The sequence below is a fragment of the Nomascus leucogenys genome, chromosome 3 (assembly GCF_006542625.1).
Source record: "Nomascus leucogenys isolate Asia chromosome 3, Asia_NLE_v1, whole genome shotgun sequence".
Lineage (NCBI taxonomy): Eukaryota > Metazoa > Chordata > Mammalia > Primates > Hylobatidae > Nomascus > Nomascus leucogenys.
In genome coordinates this window covers 17,992,078-18,014,428 of record NC_044383.1, presented here as the reverse complement: position 1 = coordinate 18,014,428, position 22,351 = coordinate 17,992,078, and the positions used below count along the sequence as shown (strand labels likewise).

The following is a 22,351-nucleotide window of genomic DNA, read 5'->3' as shown; positions in this document are numbered from 1 at the left end:
GGAACTGCTGCGTTCATTTTTGTTCCTAAGAATTAAGCAAGCTTGAAAATAAAATTAGTGCGTAGTGTTATGCGTAGTCCAGAGAATCATAAGAAAATGTAGCTAGGACTCTGATCAGACCAAACCTGGAACTTTTCTTCCTTTGGACTGTGGGAAGTGTCTTAGTCTGCTTGAGCTGCCATAACAAAATAACACAGACTAAGTGGGTTAAACAATAGAAATGTATTATCTCCCAGTTCCAGAGGGTAGACAGTTCAAGATCAGGGTGCCAATTGTTGGTTTCTGGTAAAACCTCTCTTCCTGGCTCTGCAAGTGGCTGCCTTCACACTGTGTACTCATATGGCATTTCCTCCATGCATGCAGGAAGAGAGGGAGAGTATGCAAGTTCTTTGGTGTCTCTCCTTTAAGAACATTAATTATATCAGATCAGGATCCCATGTTTATTAACTTCATTTAAACCTAATTATGTCCTAAAGGCCCTGTCTCCAAATACAGCCACACTGGGCTTCAACGTATGAATTTGAGAACACAATTCAGTTCATACCAGAGAGTGTAAACTTCATGTAGATCTCTTCTTTATACCAGTTTGAGTTAGGTTTTCTGTTACTTGCATTTGAAATAATCTTAACTAATAGTCCTCCTAAGGTACAGTAACTCTTGCTTAACAACCCTCAGAAATTTGACCAATTTATTCTATGAGTGTATTATTTACCACATTCAGCCACTGGGCTTTTGATTTTTCATCTTTTTCAAACTGATGACTTGAACATATAAGCAATTTTTTTCTTTTTAATATTCATACTTTTATTGCATTTTAAGTTAGAAGTGTATTCTGTTAATATTTTAGTTGGTAAGAAAAAATCCTTTAAATGTTGCGAAGGTATAAAATTGAAAGATATTTTGTGGAATAACAGTTATTAGGAGGTAAATTTCTTCATTTCAACACAATTTCCCAGTTTCTAACATTTTTCAGTGAAATAAAATAATATGCCCAAACCATCTTTTAAAATATGTACTTAAGACTTGACATTTATGATCAGTTAACCTCAAATTGCTATAAAATAGTGACAATATTATCTCTTTTTGCAGTTGGCCAACTAGATTACCACCAGAGGGTATTTATTTGTCACTAGCAACCTGCATTACAATGTAACCTTGTAGCACACAATGTTACTGATATTGCATTCTTTTAATTTTCCCTAAATGAGATTACCTAATAAGTTCCATTTTTTTTACATTAAGAATCCTTTCAAAATGACCATTTTGTGAATAATAAAATCAAATTATTGAAATATCTGTAAGTTTTTATGCTTCCCTTTTTTATGCCTGTAGCTGACGTACTCGCTTTTTAATGTTTGTTTTCTTTCTTTCTTTGTTCTTTTTACTCCCTATTTCCTTTGGGTGGATTGTACTGAGGGGTGTTGAACCTTTCAGATCTTTTGATATTATCGTACAGTATTTTTTTTTTAAAAAAGAAAGCCCAATTATTCCCCCATCAATATCTATATCATGGAACATAAAAGCTTTTGCATAATATGATAGGAAAAGAAGACCTGAAAGAAAGCAGTAAATACTTATTTTTCTCTGACAAATTTGCCACAATACCAAATTAAAAGATACTAATGTTCAATGTTACCCATTAAACCCTTTGATTTAAGAGATAGAGAAAAGCTAACTAGAATACACAAACCTACAAATCTGTCACTTAATGTAATAAAAGTTTACAATGCTTCTGTGTCACATCAAGTCCAGTGGGCAAAAAAGGAGCCAGTGGAAGGTGTAGTAGGCTGTTCTTGCAATGCTATAAAAAATATCTGAGTCTGGATAAATTATAAAGAAAAGAGGTTTAATTGGCTCACGGTTCTGCAGGCTTTACAGGAAGGATGGTGCTGGCATCTTCTCAACTTCTAGAGCAGCCTCAGGAAGTTTACAATCATGGTAGAAGGCAAAGAGGGGGCAGGCTTGTCACATGGCAAAAGCAGGAACAAGCAAGAGAGTTAGGGGAGGAGAAGTGCCACACATCTGTAAATGACCAGATCTTAGGAGAACTCACCCACTATTGTGAAGTCAGCATCAAGCCATGAAGGATCTTTTTCCCTGACCCGAATACCAGGCCCCACCTCCAACACTGGGGATTACAATTCAACCTGAGATTTGAGTCGGGACAAATATCCAAACTATATCAGAAGGGATAGCATGGAATACAGAACACTGCTTCACATGGTCATTCAAGAAATTCAGATGATGGAAATTCTGTCATTCTTCAGGTGTCCGAGATTGTCAATAAAGATGGAGACTCTCTAGTAGTCACCAAAGGAAGAATATAACTTTTTAACTATGACGAATAAATATTACAAATATTTATTCTTTGTTTGTTTGTTTTGCTTTTTAATAAAGCAAGTGTTCTTAATAAACTGGTTTTTGTTTGTATGTATATTTTTTAAGAGAACTGTCACTTTGTTTGCAATGTAATTTATTAGAAATCAAGAAAATTTATAAAGTATTACCCTATATAAGGATAATAATGCCAAATGAGACATTCAGTATTAGAAAAAATGATGTTATTCAAATCGATTTAAAAACCAATTTAGGGAGGCTGAGGCAGGAGGATGGCATGAACCCAGGAGGCAGAGCTTACACTGAGCTGAGATCGTGCCACTGCACTCCAGCCTGGGTGACAGAGCGAGATTCCGTCCCCCCCAAAAAAATTCATTTATTTATCAAAAATGTATTGACAACCACTATATGCCAAGTAGTAAGATATATTTTATTGGATTTTTGATATTTATTGGCGATTATGAGAATATTATTTTAAAAATATTTTCTTACATTGTTTATTGATTATAGCAGCCAAGTTTTTACATCATGTTAGCTCTTTTACTGCTAACCTAATAGGAATTAGCATAGAAAGCATCTGATACAAACCCTTAAGGTGTATAACTCCTTGTTTCAAGAAAGTGAAATTATGAAAATTGTATATTTTATGCTGTCCTTCTACATCATTACAAAAACGATACTTGAGTCATAAAATCTAGATAAGAAAGAATTTAAGCTCCTCATGAGAAATTCAACTAGTATTCCCATCTCAAACTGAATCTTTATTATGTAACTCTTAAGGAAGAGGAATGTTGTGAATTATTAATCAAATAAAAATACATTTTGATATTTAAATTGTATTTACTGAATATAAATAACTTTTCCATATATACTATTATTTACTGCAACAGATATTCTGAAAGAAACAGCTGACAGGATCTGGTATCTGGATGTAAGGGATGATGTAATTGAAATGTAAATTGTTTTTAACATTTTAACTGGAAAGTAATGGTGAAAGAGAGAAGTCAGGGGAAAGGGAAGAACTTGTAATTTAATACTTTGAACCTTAGACAATTTACTTCAACTCTCTGTGACTTAGCTTTCCCGTGTTTTAAATGAACGCATGACAGTATACATGATCTATCATCTGCAATTATAGGAATTAAAGAGATAATTCATGTAAAACACTCAGCATAGTGCTTGGTACGTATTACTCAATAGATGTTGGTTGCTTTTCTAATCGTGAACATTATTAATGGTTCAGCTTGGACATGGTAGGTTTGAGGTGATATTAACATTTATATCACAATTCTTAAGGGTATGATGGTCTGACTGAAATTCAGATAAATGAACCCTCAGACCATATCTAAAGTGTCCATTCTCAGTACCATATTTTAAGAGTTACACTGGCCAGGCACAGTGGTTCACGCCTGTAATCCCAGCACTTTGGGAGGCCGAGGTGGGCGGATCACGAGGTCAGGAGATCGAGACCATCCTGGCCAACATGGTGAAACCCCATCTCTATTAAAAATACAAAACAAATTAGCCGGGCATGGGGGCACACGTCTGTAGTCCCAGCTGCTCAGGAGGCTAAGGCAGGAGAATCGCTTGAACCCAGGAGGCAGAGGCTGCAGTGAGCTGAGATTGCGCTGCTGTACTCCAACCTAGGCGACAGAGTGAGACTGTCTCAAAAAAAAAAAAAAAAAAAAAAAAGTTACACTATTAATCTGGGTATAACAAGAGAAGTATAACCACTATGATAATACTTCAGACTAGAGAAGGGTTCCTCAACCTTGGCAATATTGGCATTCTGGGCTGGGAAAATGCTGTTGGAAGGGTGACCTATATATATTGTATGATATTTAAGTAATGTCCCACTAGATGCCTGTCAAGTGGTGAAACCCAAAAATGTCTCTAGACACTGCCAGATATCGCCTGGAGAACAAAAACATTCCTGGTTGAGAAACACTGGACTCGAGGCAATCCTGCATACAAGAAAACCTGTATGTTCTTTAAATATATAAAAAAGTTTTAGCATACAGCAGACTGATTTTGTTTAACCTAGAAGGCAGACACAGCACTGATTGATAAAAGTTAGAATATTGGCCAGGCTTGGTGACTCACGCCTTTAATTTCAGCACTTTGGGAGGCCGAGGCTGGTGGATCACCTGAGGTCAGGAGTTCGAGGCCAGCCCGGCCAACATGGTGAAACCCTGTCTCTACTAAAAATACAAAAAAAATTAGCCAGAGTAGTGGCGCGTGCCTGTAGTCCTAGCCACTCAGGAGGCCAAGGTGGGATAATTGCTTGAACCCAGGAGGCAGAGGTTGCAGTGAGCCAAGATTGTGCCACTACACTTCAGCCTGGGTGACAGAGCAAGATTCCATCTCAAAAAAAAAAAAAAAAGAATATTTAAAAATTTGAATTAACTAGAAATAGAATGCACTAACTTGTGAGTCAGCAACTTCTCAGCTACAATGAGTATTTAATTAGGTGCTGGATCACTATCAGAGCTGTACTGGGAACTTCCTTCCTGGGAGGGACTTAGAACTAAGAAATCTTTTATATCCCTTTCAAGGATAAGATGCTCTCATTTTGACAGGTGTAAAGATGCCGATTTGGAAATCATTTCAATTGAGGTCATAGTTGAAATCAGGAAAATAACTGAGCTTTCTCCTTGAGGGCAAGAGAAAAGAAGAGCACAATTGCATGAAGTGAATTTTAAGGAATGTCCATAATTTAAAAGAGAGAATTTGGAATGTAACCTACATCCATTTAACCTATATTAGGTTAGGAAGTATTAAGGAAAACAAAACAAAAGAAAATGAAAGAAAGTATTCAGGAGAGAGTTTTAAAGAATGAATGGTTGATATTGTCAATTGAGAAGTTAAAGTCTGATAATAGAGAAAGCACCAGTTTATATAATTTCTAGAAAATCACGGTGACTTTCTATTGAAAGCAAATTCTAAGAAAAATATCCCCTAAAATGTTGAATATTACATAAAGGGTGTTATGTTAAAAAATTGCTTCTGTGGTTGGAAAGGTTAGTATCCCTGACTTTTTAAAAAATAGATTTCCTTTGATTCTGGGCGGGATTAGAGAATGGATATGGAAACAGAATGGTTATGGGATAGTGGGCACACTTAGAGCTGCCAGCGTATGGAAAGGAAAAAAGTTTGAGGCTTAAGTAGCTGGATTTGTATTTTGGTACTATGACTTACTCCATGTGTGACTCTAAGCAATTAACTTCAAAATCTCGGAGGACTGGATTCCTGTTTTCTCAAATAAGAATAATATATACTATCTTGAAGGATTTCTAAGACTAAATCCAATCATCGATGTGACGTATCTAGCACAGCATCTGGAATGTGTGCAGCACTCAATGGATAGATATTAAAATCGACATTGTTGTTATCATTGTCATTGAAGGATATTCTAAGGTCTTCTGCTTCAAATGAGGCATAGGCAAGGAGAAAAAATATATTGAAGACCTGACAAGAGTGGAAAGTGTCAAAAATTGCCACTGCTTATGAGTGACTCAAGTGATGAACACAATGATTATCAAATAAGGATGAGTACCAGGTTTTTCTTGTAGTGTCCAGTGACCAGTGAATTTGTAGTGTCCCAGGTCTGTTCACTTCTGGGTCTTCTCATAGCATAATCTATGACCACAGAGCAAAGAAAGGGAAAATAAACAGTGATATAGGGTTGAGATTGACTAATGAGATTCATGTAAATCTCTGTCATTTTGAGATTTGTCAGGCTTGAGTTACTTCTAACAAAGTACCCTGCATTATCATAGTTTATTGCATATAGTACCTAATATATTAGACCACATGTATGAACATTGTAACTGACTTATTTCTTAATGTAAACATTAGCATATGCCAGGGTTTCTCAGCCTCAGTACTACTGACATTTTGTATTGCTGATCCTTTGCTGTTGGGGACAGTCTTGTGCATTCTAGATTTCTTGCAACACCCCTGCTCTCCTCTCCCAGTTCTGACAAACAAAAATGTCTCCAGACATTGCCAAATAATCCCTAGGAGGAGGGAGCAAAATAACCTTTGGTTGGGAACCACTGGAATATGTTCATATATAAAATAGTTAGTGATAAAAATAATATAAATGTGCATGTGTGACATTTGGATTTATAAAATTTCCATATTTTATGACTCATAATAGCAATTCTAAGTAGATTTTGGTTGTAATTTCTCTTGCTTCGTAAGACCAATGGAATTATACATTTACATTCCGACAGAGAAAATTCTAAATATTGGCCATAATCTATAGCAAGAAATATATTTTTTATAGCAAGAAATAAATATTTTTTCTACCTGTACATTTTGATTTTATTTGAGAGAACATTTTAAACATTGGAAATGTATCCTATTTTTGATTGTTTACCTAGACAAAGTTATTACTTATGTATATATGTATTTGAGTCTTTCATATACTGTTTTTTCATTACATAGTTCAAATAAGTTTTGAGCAAAAATTATTTGTTTTATATTCCAGTTGTTTCCTATCCTTATTGCTGGTAGCTGCTGTGGTATGGAAGATCAAACAAACTTGTTGGGCTTCTCGACGGAGAGAGGTATCAGTAATATTATTTAATCTTTTGTTTAAAGATTTAAGCAAATATATGAATCTCTATTGTCTGTTAATTACCATGCTCTCTTGGAATACAGAATTTCAAATCATTTTTACATACTAATATTCAAAAATCACTCTAGTATTTTTTTTTTAAGCTGTAGAGCAAACTATCACTGTAATTTTAAGTTAGTATTTGTAAAAGCATTGGTTTGTTGCAAAGTTTCTAAAAATGGTATTGAAATTTATAGTGAATACAATTATTATGTTTAAATAATTTTGTAATATATTTAACTTAGGCATTTAGTTATGCTATAAAGACATAATTTATTTTTCATAAGTGTCTGTTGAAATTTAAAATTCTGAGTGATAAATATTTATTTTTGGTTTTTGAAAAAGATTTTATCTACTAGAAATTTGTTATAACATTCTTTTTTGGGAATCAAATCTTTTCCATTTTTTGGTTAGCTAATAATCCAACTCTGTTTAAAGAGCACATCCATTGGAATAATTTCTGTATTAGAATTAATTATTTTTCTTATAATCCTAAAATTGATGAAAGCAATAATATTCTTACAAAATAACAACTGATTATATAAATTGTATATATTCATTAATTGAAAGGAATGAAGAAACAAAATCATCTGAGGAGCAAAAGTATGCGGTAGATGTATCGTTCTATTCCTCATTTATTCAAAAAGCTAGTTTCTGTTTTTATCAGTATTCTTTTATTATACTGTATTCTATTAGTATTAATCTTAGTATTTTATTTGCTATTGCATTTCTCCATATATTTCTATATGGGTGTTTTTTGTAACAATATAAAACAACAGTATAATTGCTTACCTTCTTTTCTCCACATAAAAAATATAATATTTAAAGACATGTAAAAATAATCCAGAGTGTCCTAAGCTATAGAATTAGTGAGTGACATCGGTTCTTCTTAGTCTATTTTTAAGCACCCATCAAAGATCTGTACTATCTATAATATATTTGCAAACTGGAGTCCCTCCCTGCCTTCAAATGAATCATTCATCTTAATACTGTCTGCCTCTCTGATTGTTTATGGCCAGTGCAACATCAGTGAGGGTTTACTTGGAATGACTGCATGTTAAAAAGTAATCCAATGGGAAAAGAGCTTATTAAATATAAATATATAAATATTTGGCAAGAAGTGGAATTCTCTGCATAGGTAAACAGTCTTCTAGACATGTTAGATGATCTATTACAGTAAAATTGTAGATTCAGGAATGAAAAATCATAATTATAGGTAGGTAGTTTGAAGGCCTTCCTTCCGTAATGGAATAGGGCAAGTGACAATTTATGTCCTTAATCATTAGAAGAGAAGGCTGAATCTATCAGGGAGCCACTGTTCCCATTGCATCATGAGGAGCACTATTTAAATATCTGATCTCTAAAATTTATAAAATGCATCTATGTAAATATAGCATTGTGAAAATATCAATTTGTAACTCTGCCATTAACTGGCAGCTGAATATAAGTAAGTGGTCTAGTTAAATTTCCTTACCTTTTAAAAGAAGGATTTGTACCCTAGAGCTAATTCTCAGTTGTCGTCTAGTCTTTCGAGCCCTATAAATGTTTACATGTAGTAGCTAAAGTTTAGAAATGATATTTAATATTTGTTAAAACTAACATGAATAGTTTAGCTATAACACTTTCATACTTCTCAAAATGACAAATTGATTTTGGCTAATATTGTATTGTCTCAGTGTAGTAATGCTGTTTATTACATACTAATCAGGTGCTCTGGCAAGTTGATACTACTTTAATTTTTAAGATATTTATATAAATTTATCTTTTGGAAGTCAAAATCTTTCAATATATATGGTAGATGTGGAAAGGATAAAAGACAAATAGTAAAGGGGAGCTAGATTAGGATCACTTTCCAGTTTTTATCTGTAGTATTAATATTACTATGTCATCTGGAAATTCCTTTAATATAATTCCCTTCTTTCCAAAACTCATCCAGGTTGTACTTTTTTCTATTAAAGTGTATAATAGTGTTTGCATTTAATTTGCTACTGCTTCCGAAAAAGAAAATGTATCTTGAGGGTTTATGTTATGCTATAGCATTACATGTTAAAAAATATTTTGAGGAATTTTCTCAAATTTAATTTTACTAAATTCCTTTAAATGTAAAATCCTAAATGTTTTAGAAACTATTCATATGTTGATGTCCAAAGCAAAGATGACATTGTCTTTGACGATTATTAGAGATCTGCACTTAGCAAGTAATTTTTATGTTACAATTGTCCCCCCTTATCCATAGTTTCAGTTACAGACAATTGCAGTCCAAAAATATTAAGATATTTTGAGAGAAAGAAATGGTGGGGGAGGTGGGAAGTGACAGAGAGAGAGAGAGACCACATTCACATAAATTTTATGACGGCATGTTATTATAATTGTTCTATTTCATTATTATTGTGGTTAATCTCTTGCTGTACCTAATTTATAAATTAAAATTTATCATTGGTATGTATGTATAGGGAAAAACATAGTATATATAGGGCTTAGTAGTATCCACAGTTTTAGGCATCCCCTGGGTGTGTTGAAACATATTTAAGGGGGAACTACTGTGCTAAGAAATTGTTTTTCGGTTTGGTCTTAAGAGCCCTGGAGGTTTTTAACCACACTAGTTGTAGTTATGTGATAATTCCATTTATAGACTTTATGTGAGTGGAGGTAAAAATGTGTTTATATCTAATCCTCTCTTTATTCAGTTTTAAATATTAGATTAACTGTAATATTTCCCAAAGGAAAAGAACCCACTATTATTTCTTTATGTGAATGTTACTGTCTCTTCAAAACATTGAAGAAATCAATTATTGTAAAGCTCAGAGGACACCTTTGATTAGTAAAATGACAGTTTATCTGTTACAGTAAATGAAAGTTACTTAAAGGATTCTTCTTAGAATTTATGTAGTTTTATTTCAGCAGTTATACTGGTTGCTTTTCTAAATGTAATGAAAGTTTAAAATGAAAATAATCTTTGGAAATGTTTTAACATATTGTGTTCATTCAACTAGATGTGTCACTTTTTAAACCAAAGTTTTGTTTTCTCATAAACGCAAATATGCTTTTTGTGGCATAATTTTAAATTCAGAGGATAGTTAGTCATGTTATGACTTTTGAATAACACCCCTGAGAATTCAGGGGCTCTTAAACACACATTAAAAAAAATGAAACTATAAAAGGCTTCAATTTTGATATGACCCCTTCTTACACTAACCCCAAGTTTCTATGGCAACCCTGTCAAAAAGATGAAAACTTTCTTTTGGGATGCGCTAACGAATGGAAACAATAAGTGTATATTGATAAGTAGAAGTATTATAATACACTAGAAAGATGAATTCATTTATATAGCTTGTCCTTTTTACAGAGGTATTAAAAACGTTTAGCTTCAATGGCACATACAGTTATAGTCATCACATTACTAAAATATTTGTCAGGAGCAAGTATATGTAAAAAGGAGTCTATTGCACTATTTGTATGCTTGGTAATCTTCATTCTTAATCTGAAATTTGAATTTTAATAGGTATCATAAGGCAGAAAAATATGAAGATATTATAATTTTTTCCTGCAATGAAGATATTTGATCATATATTTGACTATCGTGTGAAAATATGCATATTTTAATAGTTACAAGAAGTTAATTTTTTCCATTTTGAGTTGTTTAAATGTAGCATGTCTCCGTGAAACTATAACTGCAAAATCTGTAGAATAATAGCTCCATAGGCAAAGGAAGGGTTATTTTTACATTAACTTCATATTACTAGTGAGTCTGAGTATTTGAATGATCTCTACATTTCATGTGATAGCAATTTTTCCCTTTTTAATTCTTGTAAATTTACAGTTTTTTTAAGTTTAAAAATATTTTAATATAGAACTTTACCACACTACTTTTTAATATTCCTCACATATTACACTTCTCTTCTGCTTCAAAATCAGTACAGGAAATTTTGGAGGGTAAGACATGCCCAATGAGGGACTGAATTTATGTTCATAATACCCTATCTCCCTGCACATTTTGTAATCATGAAGCGTAAAACTTAGATTTGTATTTTTTTTATCACCCTGAAATTTGAGATAAAAATAATAAACCAATACCCACAATTAGAGTTTTAGTAGCTTTGAGTAACAAACTAGTTTTCCAGAGGCAAATACATTAGTTCTTTCCTTCTATACCTGTTTCATTGGTATAAAACCAGACAAAAGTAATAATATTAAACTATACTTTAATAATGACATTTTATGGTATATAAACCAATTAGTTACAAAATATTCTCTGAGGTGGTAAATAGTGATAAATAGATTCTCATCTAAGTAATATTAATGCAATGTAGCAGTGTTTTATAAATTGAACTACTCTTGTCTCCTTAGACAGTAAATATATTTACAGAAAGAGGATTGGGCACAGAATAAAAACATTAAGGAAAAAGTGAAAGTGTTATTTTAGGTGGATAAATTCAAATTAACTGATTAGGTACTGCTTGCAACCTTTTGTAGAATTTTATAGCACCTCAAATCTCTGTATTTTGTAAATGTTTAAACATTTTAACATGTAGATAAAGCTTTCCGTTAAACACATGCTTTTAAAAACTCATTAGTAACTATTTCACTCAAATAAATGTCTTTGCAGTTAATGGCCACAATGTCAACTTACTGTTGCTTGTCATTTGCTTTTTATTGAATTGCGAACTAAAATGATTATTACTGTATTAATTTTCTTCCTTTATCCTATGAGACTAGAAATTACAGGTCTTCCACATGCCTATTGCATTATCATACTTTCAAAATTTTAAGATAAATTCACTTTAAAATAACTTGAATTGAGAAGTCAAATATGTATGGGGTTAAGATTTGAAAAATAACTGATACTTGCCTTGTAAACCTGTTTCCAAAGACCTTATGGTAAATATAGTGCTTCCATTTTGCTCAGTTCAACAAAGGTGTATCAATTTCTTGCTATATTATAGACAAATTGATAAATACTGAGGATATAAAGAAAAAACCATAGCCCCATTATTGGGCAATGTGTAGTTTTAAAACATTTCAATAAGGCAGACAGACACACACACATACACGTACAGAGTTCTTAGGGGGAGCACCTGGATTTACTTTATTGTGATGTCATGCATAGGGAGATAGAATATATTGAAAAGTTTTCTGGAAGTCAGATTAGTAATGGAAGTAAATGTGAACTGTTTCATAATTATACACAGGATTAATTTCAAAAAAAAACCCTAAACCGAAAACCTTTGGGCACTGTTTTTACTATATGTACAATATAACAAATTTGCCTAAAATCACTTTTTCTTTAATATATGCTATTATCTTTATATTTAGACCCAGTTACTTAGACTAAAACATTATATTGATTTATTCTAAAAAATGTAGTCTCACTAACCACAAAATCTTATCTGTCTTATATATTCAAACGAATGTATATCTCGATATATGTGTCTGATGTTTATGTGTATATATGTGTTTTTATGCTAAAAAGTTCATTTTTTATCTAAAATTCAAACTTAACCAAGTGTTCTGTATTTTTATTTGCTCAATCTGGCAACCTTATTTTCAACACAAATGCTCACCCTGGAGCTTAGGGGTGGGTTCAACCTCATAAAACCCACAGGAACTCAGAGACAAGTAGAAAGGAATAATTCTCTAAAGTAGAATCTTGATTTGTTTTCAAAATAAGGGGGAGTTATACTGGGCAAGCAAAAATAAAAGATGTTTACTCCGTATATTGTCTATCAAAACTAAAAACTCTGACTTAATAGATTTCTGAAAATCTATCTTAAAGATATATACCTGCCTACCTTTTCAGAGTATACACATATATAGACACAGAGAGATTTTTGTATATCAAAACTATTTCATATCATTCAAAAAGATTCGAGAAAATACATTTACAAAATACAGAGATTTGAAGTGCTATAAAATTCTACAAAAGGTTGCAAGCAGTACCTAATCAGTTAATTTGAATTTATCTACCTAAATTCTGTGTTCTTACCATGGGATATAAGGTAACCGAAAAAAAGAATGAGGCATATTTGTGTTAATATTAAATTAGTTTATTCCTTCCTTCAACAAATATTTATTGAACAACTATTGTTGTTTCAAGTACATTTTTAGACAAATACAGCAATGAACAAACCAAATAAAATCCCAGCCCTCAAAAATGTTTACAGATCTTAAAATCTATATTATTAACTGGAAAATACATGACATAATTTTTATGTTGTTTCTATTTGTATAAATCACACATGCACAAGCATAATGTGCATGGAAATTGTGGGTCTGTTGGTATTTGATAAAGAAGAATGGACTGTGTTATTTGATAACTGTAATACAAATAGTCAAATAATGGGCAAGTTGAGAGAACATGACCTAACATTTTAAGTTAGGCACTTAATAAAAATAGTATTTAATTTTCACACTAAACATATATATATATATATATATATATATATATATATATATATATATATATATGCCCTTTACCTGTATAAGGAATTTGAGGAGACTAGAGTGCAATGCTCAAAGCTTACAACTAGTAAAAGAAGAAGGTGTAACTTAAAACCAAGTCTGTCAGACTGAACCATACAGAGAACTTCAGAGATAGCCTGAGTTTGAACAAGTTGGTTTCATAATGGACCACTTCTAAGGTAACTTATGCATCTGTTTGTTGTACGGGAAATATGTTGTATTTCATCTGATATTATGACACAATCAATCATTATTTGATGTACCACTTACGAAGAAAACACAGTACTTATTCAACTATTGCACAATGTTCACTTCCCACTGAGAATATTTATTTTCTTCTTATTGAAAGAGCTCTTATATAATTATTTAGATATAGTTTTGTCATATGTCGTTCATATTTATACAGAGAGGAAAATAAAAGCAAAATAAATTGGGTAAAGTTTTGCTACGACTTATTCACCTTCATAGTCCAAGTTTTTAAAAATCACTTTTTGAGTTAAGCTAAAATATATTGTATGTTTCACATAGTATCATTGACTAGAATAATCAAGTTTATGTCTGTGCAGGCAATGAGAACTACATCACAACTGTCATCTGGCCAGCAGTGATTATATAATGTCATTGATTTTAAAACACATTAGAGTTTAGAGATATTAAAATGTGAAAAAATGTTTCTTAGAATCAATCAAATATGGTAGAACCTTCTTTATAAGATGTTTAGTACTAAGTGAATTAATGCATACTAAGTGCTTACCCCACTGCATTTTACCTAACAGACTTCAATAAATGTTAGCTGTTATTGATATGTAATATAAAGAATGATCAGCATTATACATTAATATTACTAACAACAACTCCTGTATATTTTGGACTCCTCCTCCATTTCTACTGTAGTGCAATGGTTCTCAATCTAGTAGGCCCTTGAGAATCACCTGTGGATCTTTAAAATGTGTGTGTGCCTGTGTGTGTGTGTGTGTGTGTGTGTATGTGTGTATTTGCATGCCATTCTACTGTTCCATCCCCATCAGATATACAATATCAGAATTTCTATGAGTGAGGCTCAGCCAAGTGTGTTTATTTTTAAAGCTGTCAAATGTTCTAATATGCACTACTGGCCTAGAAACACTGCTTTAGCTTCTACTCTGAAAGAGCTAGGAAGCTATAGAAGGGTTTCCAACAAACTTGTAAAGATGTCTGAGTTAAAAGGATCTGATTTTAAGCTGATCACTGTGTTTCTGTGTTTACTCCAAGTAAAATTGGTTTAGGGACAGGAGTTTAATTTTTAATGGTAAGTTTGGTACATCTACTAGACATCTAATTAGATCTGTCGAGGAGGCAGGAGTTGCATCTGGCATGAGGAAACAGAGCTGAGTAGGAAGCTAAATTTGGGAATCTCAGCACATAGATGGCATTTGAAACCCTGGGCCTAGATAAAATTACCCAGAGAGGAGGATTAAGCCCTGAGGCATTCAAATTTAAGAAGTCAGAAAACAAGCAACCAGCATGAATACTGGAAAGCAGCTACCAATGAAGGTGGAGAAAAACCCTGAGCTTCTGGAAGCCAAGGAAACACTGTATAATAAGGAACAGAGTTATCAGTTGTCTAAAAAATTCTGATGGTTCAAGTGAAATAACTGAAAATTGACCATTGTATTTAGCCACTTAGAAATAATTGCTGACCCCAACAACAGCAATTTTAGTGGACTGATGGGTGCAAAAGTTTGACTGAAGTTTGATGAGAAAGAATAGAACAAGATGACTTCTAGAATGACAGCAAGAGTAGCCCCTGAGACCTATTCCCCAGACAAACAACACTAACTAGTGAAAAATTTAAAAAACAACCAGCTGGGCGCAGTGGCTCATGCCTGTAATCTCGGCACTTTGGGAGGCCGAGGCTGGCGGATCATGTGGTCAAGAGATCAAGACCATCCTGGCAAACATGGTGAAACCCTGTCTCTACTAAAAATACAAGAATTAGCTGGGCGTGGTGGTGCGCACCTGTAGTCCCAAGTACTCGGGAGGCTGAGGCAGGAGAATTGCTTGAACCCAGGAAGCAGAGGTTGCGGTGAGCGGAGATCCCACCACTGCACTCCAGCCTGGCAACAGAGCAAGACTCCATCTCAAAAAAAAAAAAAAAAAAAAACCATTTAAAATACCTGGAAATAGTTTTAAGTGCATACGGAAAACAAAGAAACACATGTTACTGGTGGAGGGTCTTGAGTACGACTTGCCCAGATTCTTGGAGATTTGGACAAAGAATTGAACAAAACGCACAAAGTAGCAGAGGAATGAAATGCAAAAGCAGAAACTTAAGAGAGAAAGCACTCCACAGAGTGGGAGAAGGCCTGAGCAAGCTGCTCAACGGCCTGGATGCAAAGTTTTCTGGGCTTTAAGTACCCAGTTTGAGGTTCTTATTGGCTACCCCTTATCTGGAAGAAGGTTTTGTCTGTGGCTAGTTAAAGGCTGAGGTGAATTGGCACCCCATGCAGATAAAGGGATGGTCCCTGCTTGGCCTGTGGCCTATCCAAGGCACTCTCCCTTTCCATCTGAGATGTGGTGGAAGGGGGAGGGCTGTAGGGAGAGTAGCCTTTGATCCTTTGTTACTCAGCGTGGGGAGAGGGTTTTTTTTTCCTTTTGGTTTAGTTTTAGGAAGTTTGTGTTAATTAGCCTCAGGTTCCCTGCCCCCAAACCCAGGCATTTTCCTTTTGATCCAGCTTTGGGAAGTCAGCATGAATTGGCCCTAGATTTTCTGCCCCCAGACCTTGGTGTTTTCTGTTTTAGAAATTTGCTCAAATTGGCCTTAAGTTCCCTGTCTGCAGACCCTATTTTCCTGCCTCAAACTTATTTAAGAAAATCTACTAATTCTCAGTAAGAACAGCAAATCTATAGCATTTGAACCTCAACTTGCTCCCTTCCTACCCCCTTCTAGCTCACTGTGACTAGCATTTCTCATCTCCCCAGCTCCCTTTTGCAGATGCTATATTCCAGACAAAATCAGCTGAGGCCTGAGGCTCTCTTCTTCTAATGAGCCCCACTTGTATGGCAAGAAGCTCTTCTCAAGGCATAGCAGCCTGATAATAACAGGGACCCAGTCACCCTCTCTCCACCTTGCTTATAGGGTAGAGATTTCATGACTGGGGAGATAAGATGAGAATACAAAAAAATAACACCTCTGCTCAACACGCTGCTCATGAAGCAGGAACATTATTTAAGAGAGTTATGGGCCACTGTCCCCGTCATTAGCTCTAGAGCTTGCACAAACTAGCAAAACCAATTCAAAAAGATATAAAATCTAAATAAACCTATAGCAAGCACAGAGATTGCATTTGTTATTTTTAAATTTCCAATTAGATACATCAACATTCTGTTTGCAACAAGCACATCTAGCACCCAGATCTTGTTTTCTAATATTAGAGAACTTTTTATTTATTTTTTTATTTATTTTTATTTTTATTTTTATTTTTTATTATACTTCAGGTTTTAGGGTACATGTGCACAATGTGCAGGTTTGTTACGTATGTATCCATGTGCCATGTTGATTTCCTGCACCCATTAACTCGTCATTTAGCATTCGGTATATCTCCTAATGCTGTCCCTCCCCCCTCCCCCAACCCCACAACAGTCCCCGGAGTGTGATGTTCCCCTTCCTGTGTCCATGAGTTCTCATTGTTCAATTCCCACCTATGAGTGAGAACATGCAGTGTTTGGTTTTTTGTCCTTGCGATAGTTTACTGAGAATGATGTTTTCCAGTTTCATCCATGTCCCTACAAAGGACATGAACTCATCATTTTTTATGGCTGCATAGTATTCCATGGTGTATATGTGCCACATTTTCTTAATCCAGTCTGTCGTTGTTGGACATTTGGGTTGGTTCCAACTCTTTGCTATTGTGAATAGTGCCGCAATAAACATACGTGTGCATGTGTCTTTATAGCAGCATGATTTATAGTCCTTTGGGTATATACCCAGTAATGGGATGGCTGGGTCAAATGGTATTTCTAGTTCTAGATCCCTGAGGAATTGCCACACTGACTTCCACAATGGTTGAACTAGTTTACAGTCCCACAGTGTAAAAGTGTTCCTATTTCTCCACATCCTCTCCAGCATCTGTTGTTTCCTGATTTTTTAGTGATGGCCATTCTAACTGGTGTGAGATGGTATCTCACTGTGGTTTTGATTTGCATTTCTGTGATGGCCAGTGATGATGAGCATTTCTTCATGTGTTTTCCAATGGTTCCTCCACTCCTAACATACTCATTCTTGGGGTGTGTCTGTGTGTGTGCGCACGCAACCCTTCTTACATTTTGGTACTATAAGAAACTTCAGGTTTAGCTTGTATACTTCTTGCCCCAGTCCTAGAATTAGCTATTTCTCCAAGGATCTCTGGTTCCCTTTATTGTATCATACATATTGCCTAGATTTTGATTTCTAAATGCCATTCACCAATAAAAGGAGCTTGGATGCAAATCACATGAGAATCTCAATAGATATAGAAAAAGCATTTGACAAAGTCCAACAACCTTTTACCATAATAACACCCAACAAATTAGGAATGAAAAGGAAATCCTAAACCTGATAAAAGGCATCTACCAATAACCCACATCTGACATCATACTTAACTTTTTTTAAATCACTTATACCAGGAACAAGTCAAGGATGTCCACTCTCTCTAATTCTATTCAACATTTTACTGTATATTGTAGTCAGGGCAGTTAGGCAAGGAAATGACATAAGAGCCATCTAGATTGGGAAGAAAGAAAGAAAGCTATCTCTATTTGCAAATAACATGTTTTGTAAATAAAATTCCTTAGAAATCCACTAAAAAACTGTTAGAACTAATACACAATTTTAGCAAGGTTCAGGATGCCAGAGCAATATAAAAATCAGTTGTAGTTCTATACATTAGCAATGAAAAATCTGAAAATAAAACTAAAAACCAATTCAGTTCAAAATAGCATCAATAAGAATAATATATGTAGGAACAAATTTAACAAAAGCAGTAGAAAACATATACTATGTGTATTAGTCCATATTCACACTGCTAATAAAGACATACCCAAGACTGGGTAATTTGTAAAGAAAAGAGGCTTAATTGACTCTCAGTTCCACATGGCTGGGGAGGCCTCACAATCATGGCAGAAGGTGAATGAAACTTATTCACTATCATGAGAACAGCATGGGAGAGACCCTCCCCGTGATTCAGTTACCTCCCACTGGGTCCCTGCTATGACAGGTGGGAATTATGGGAGCTACAATGCAAGATGAGATTTGGGTGGGGACACAGTGAAACTGTATCACTCTGAAAACTATAAAATGTTGTTGAAAGAAATTAAAGAAGACCTATATAAATGGAAAGATACTATATGTTGATGGATTCAAAGACTTTATGTTGTTAAGATGACTGTACTCCCAAACTGATCTACAAATTCAACATGATACTTATCCAAATACTAGGTAGTTTATTTATAGAAATTGACAAGTAGATCCTAAAATCCACAAGAAGATGCAAAGGGCCCTAAACAGCAAAAACATTTTTGAAAAAGAACAAAGCTTACACTTCATAAATTCAAACTTACTATGCAACTATAGTAATCAAGATGGTGTGATATGGACATAAGACTGGACATTTGGATCCATAGAATGTAACTGAGAATCTAGAAATAAACTCTTAAATTTATAGTTGATTGATTTTTACAAGGGTACCAAGACAATTAAATGGAAGAAAGGTTCATCTTTGCAACACATGGAGCTAGGCAACTGGGTAGCCACATGCAAAAGAATGAAGTTGGACCCATTACTCATATCACCATGCACAAATAAAGTCAATAGGAATCGATACACCAATATGTAACACCTAAACTATAAAACTCTTAGAAGAAAATACAGAAGAAAATCTTGATCTTTCAGAATCTTCTTAGACATGACATCAAAAGAAATGGTGATTAAAGAAAAAAAAAACAAATTGGAATTCATTGAAATTAAAATCTTTTGTGCTTAAAAGACACCATGAAGAAAATGAAAATACAACCTCCAGAATGGGAGAAAACTTTTGCATATCATATATCTGATAAGATATTTGTATCTACATATGCAAAGGACTCTTCCAAGTCAGTAATCAAAAGGCAAAGTACCCACTTAAAAATGTATAAAGAATTTGAATAGGCATTTCTCCACATAATATATGCAGTTTGCCCTTTGTATTTATGGTTTCCACATCTGTGGATTCACCCAATCAAGGATTGGAAATATTCTGAAAAAATGTTGAAAAATATAACAATAAACATAAAATAAATAAAAATACATTATTACAACTATTTACATAACATTTGCATTGTATTGGGCACTATAAGTAATCTAGAGATAATATAAATGGGAAAATGTGCATAGGTTATATGCCACTATGACACCATTTTTAAATAAGTTACTTGAGCATCTGTGGATTTTGGTATCCTTGCGGGGATCCTGGAACCAATCTCCTGCAGATACTGAGGGACAACTCTGTGTTTGTGTGTGTGTGTGTGTGTGTGTGTGTGTGTGTGTGTGTGTGTCTATGTGTGGTCAGTAACTCATGAAAATGAAAAGATGCTCAACAACATTAGCATTAGCAGAAATAGAAATCAAACCTACAGTAAGATACCACTAAATGCTTGTGATCCATAATAATGTTATTATTATTCACCAATAATCATCACCAATTATCACCAAAATGTTGATGAGGCTGTGGAGAAATTAGATCCCTCATACATTGTTGTTGGATATTTAAAACTGACACTTTGTAATGTAATACACTCTGACAATTCCTTGCAATATTAAAGTTTCCATATGACCCAGAAATTCCACTCTTAGGTGAATACTGAAGAAAAATGAAAATGTAGGTCTATACAAAACTTTTACATTAATGTTCATGGCACCATTATTCATTACAGCTTTAAAGTAGAAATATCCCAAATGCCTAGTAACTGATGAATGGACAAATAAAAGGTGATATATGTGTAAATGGAATATTATTCTACATTAAAAAGGAATGAAGTACTGATGCATGTTATAACAATGAAAGAGCCTTGAAAACATTAGGCAAATCTAAAGAGACAGTAAGTAAATTCACGGTTGCCTTGGGCTGTGCTTGGGTATTCGATGGAATGTGGGGCCAGATAGAGAATGATTGTTAATGGGTACATGGGTTCTTTCTGGGATGATGAAAATGTTTTAAAATTAGACTATGGTAATTGTTGTACAGCTTTATGAAAAATTTAAATATTATTGAATTTTATGCTTTAAATGGGTGATTTACAAATTTCTTTGTAGAAATTGACAAGCTTCTTTGTTGAAATGGTTTGGTGATGTCCCACCCAAATTTCGTCTTGAACTGTAGTTCCCATAATCCCCACATGTCGTGGGAGGGACCAAATGGAGATAATTGAATCGTGAGGGTGGTTTCCCCCGTCCTGTTCTCATGATAGTGAGTTAGTTCTCTTGAGATCAGATGGTTTTATAAGGGGATTCCCCCTTCACTGGGCACTCATTCTCTCTCATATCCCCATGTGAATAAGGATGTGTTTGGTTCCCCTTCTGCCATGATTGTAAGTTTGCTGAGGCCTCCCCAGCCATGCTGACCTGTGAGTCAATTAAGCCTCTTTACCAGTCCAAGTATGTCTTGCACAAATTGGGCTTAAGTTCATAACCAGTGTGAGAATGGGCTAATACATTTCTAGAAATTGACAAGTAGATTCAAAAACTTATATGGAAATTCAAAGGACCCTAAATAGCAGAAACATTTTTGAAAAAAAACAAATTTACAGTTCCTGAATTCAAACTTTCTACAAAACTATAGTAATCAAGATGGTATTATTATACTACGCAGTGTATTTCTTCGTTCTTTTGTGTTGCTATGAATGAACATACCTGAGGCTGGATGATTTATAAAGGAAGAAAGTTTATTTGCCTCATGGTTCCACAGGCTGTACAAGAAGCATGGGACCAGTATCTGCTTCTGGTGAGTGCCTGTTAAAGCAACAGTGTAAGATTCTTTATATTGCATAAATTACTGTGGAATGATAGTAATATAGTTTCCCTGAATTTTGTTGACAGGATTTGACATGTTAAAAGTTGAGTTTGCAGGTGATAATGCTACCTGCATTCCATATTAACTTCATTCATCATTCTGTAAATTGTTGCTTAAAATATAGAATTTCCTTCATTTAAAGAATTATGCCATAATTTGCACATCAGTGCTGAGCAATTCTCTTCCTACCACCACCCACCTCCCCTTACAGGGGAATTTGTTTGCTAGATATATACTGTTAACAGTTAGTCATTTATATACAGATTTAAACCTAATACAGAATTCAGCAGTATGTATTATATATATAAAGTTTTTTCTCATGTGAGCTTTTGAAATATATTTTACTGGTTCTAACTTGAGGAAAAAAAGCTTTAAACAAAATAATTTTATTGTGATTTGAACATAGTGATAATGCTTTATTAATTTTCTGAAAATAAATTTAGTAATTTAACAATACATAGTTGTCTTAGTAACTATTTTGTATTTTATCTCAGAATAAAAATATGTTTGCACTAATAGCTTCCTGAATAATTGGCTTTCACAATAATTCAACCACATTGTAGGCAACTTGGAAATAGGTAATATATTGAATGACAGATATTGTGCATACTCCATCACTAGCAGTGGTTCACTATAATGGTGATACTCAACCAAAGAGGATGTCTTAAAATAATATAATTAGAAAAAATATAGTCTGGTTGATTTTGATATCCCCATTAGATAAGTAATTCTGTTCTTGTCATGTCCAAGAATCACATCTGTACTGGAAATCATGCTGAACTGGTGTTCGACCTGTACTGTCTTTATCTATAAATTACAGGGTATTCCTGCTGCATAGTATATTTATTTATTTTTAAATTATTTTGAT

The 22,351-nt window shown here is 33.9% G+C and overlaps 1 protein-coding gene across 8 annotated transcripts in view; it reads left to right on the top strand.

The window, feature by feature from the left end:
• The window catches only part of ATRNL1 (attractin like 1), an 853,525-nt gene that overhangs the window by 447,684 nt on the left and 383,490 nt on the right, over nt 1–22,351 (top strand). For all 8 annotated transcript variants that reach the window (XR_004028677.1, XM_030806602.1, XM_030806597.1 and 5 more), the window contains one exon: nt 6,833–6,911. Coding sequence is in view for 7 of the 8 variants with exons in the window: in XM_030806602.1 (XP_030662462.1) it covers nt 6,833–6,911 (79 nt within the window). In the remaining variant the exon portion in view is untranslated. The remainder of the gene's footprint in view (nt 1–6,832; nt 6,912–22,351) is intronic.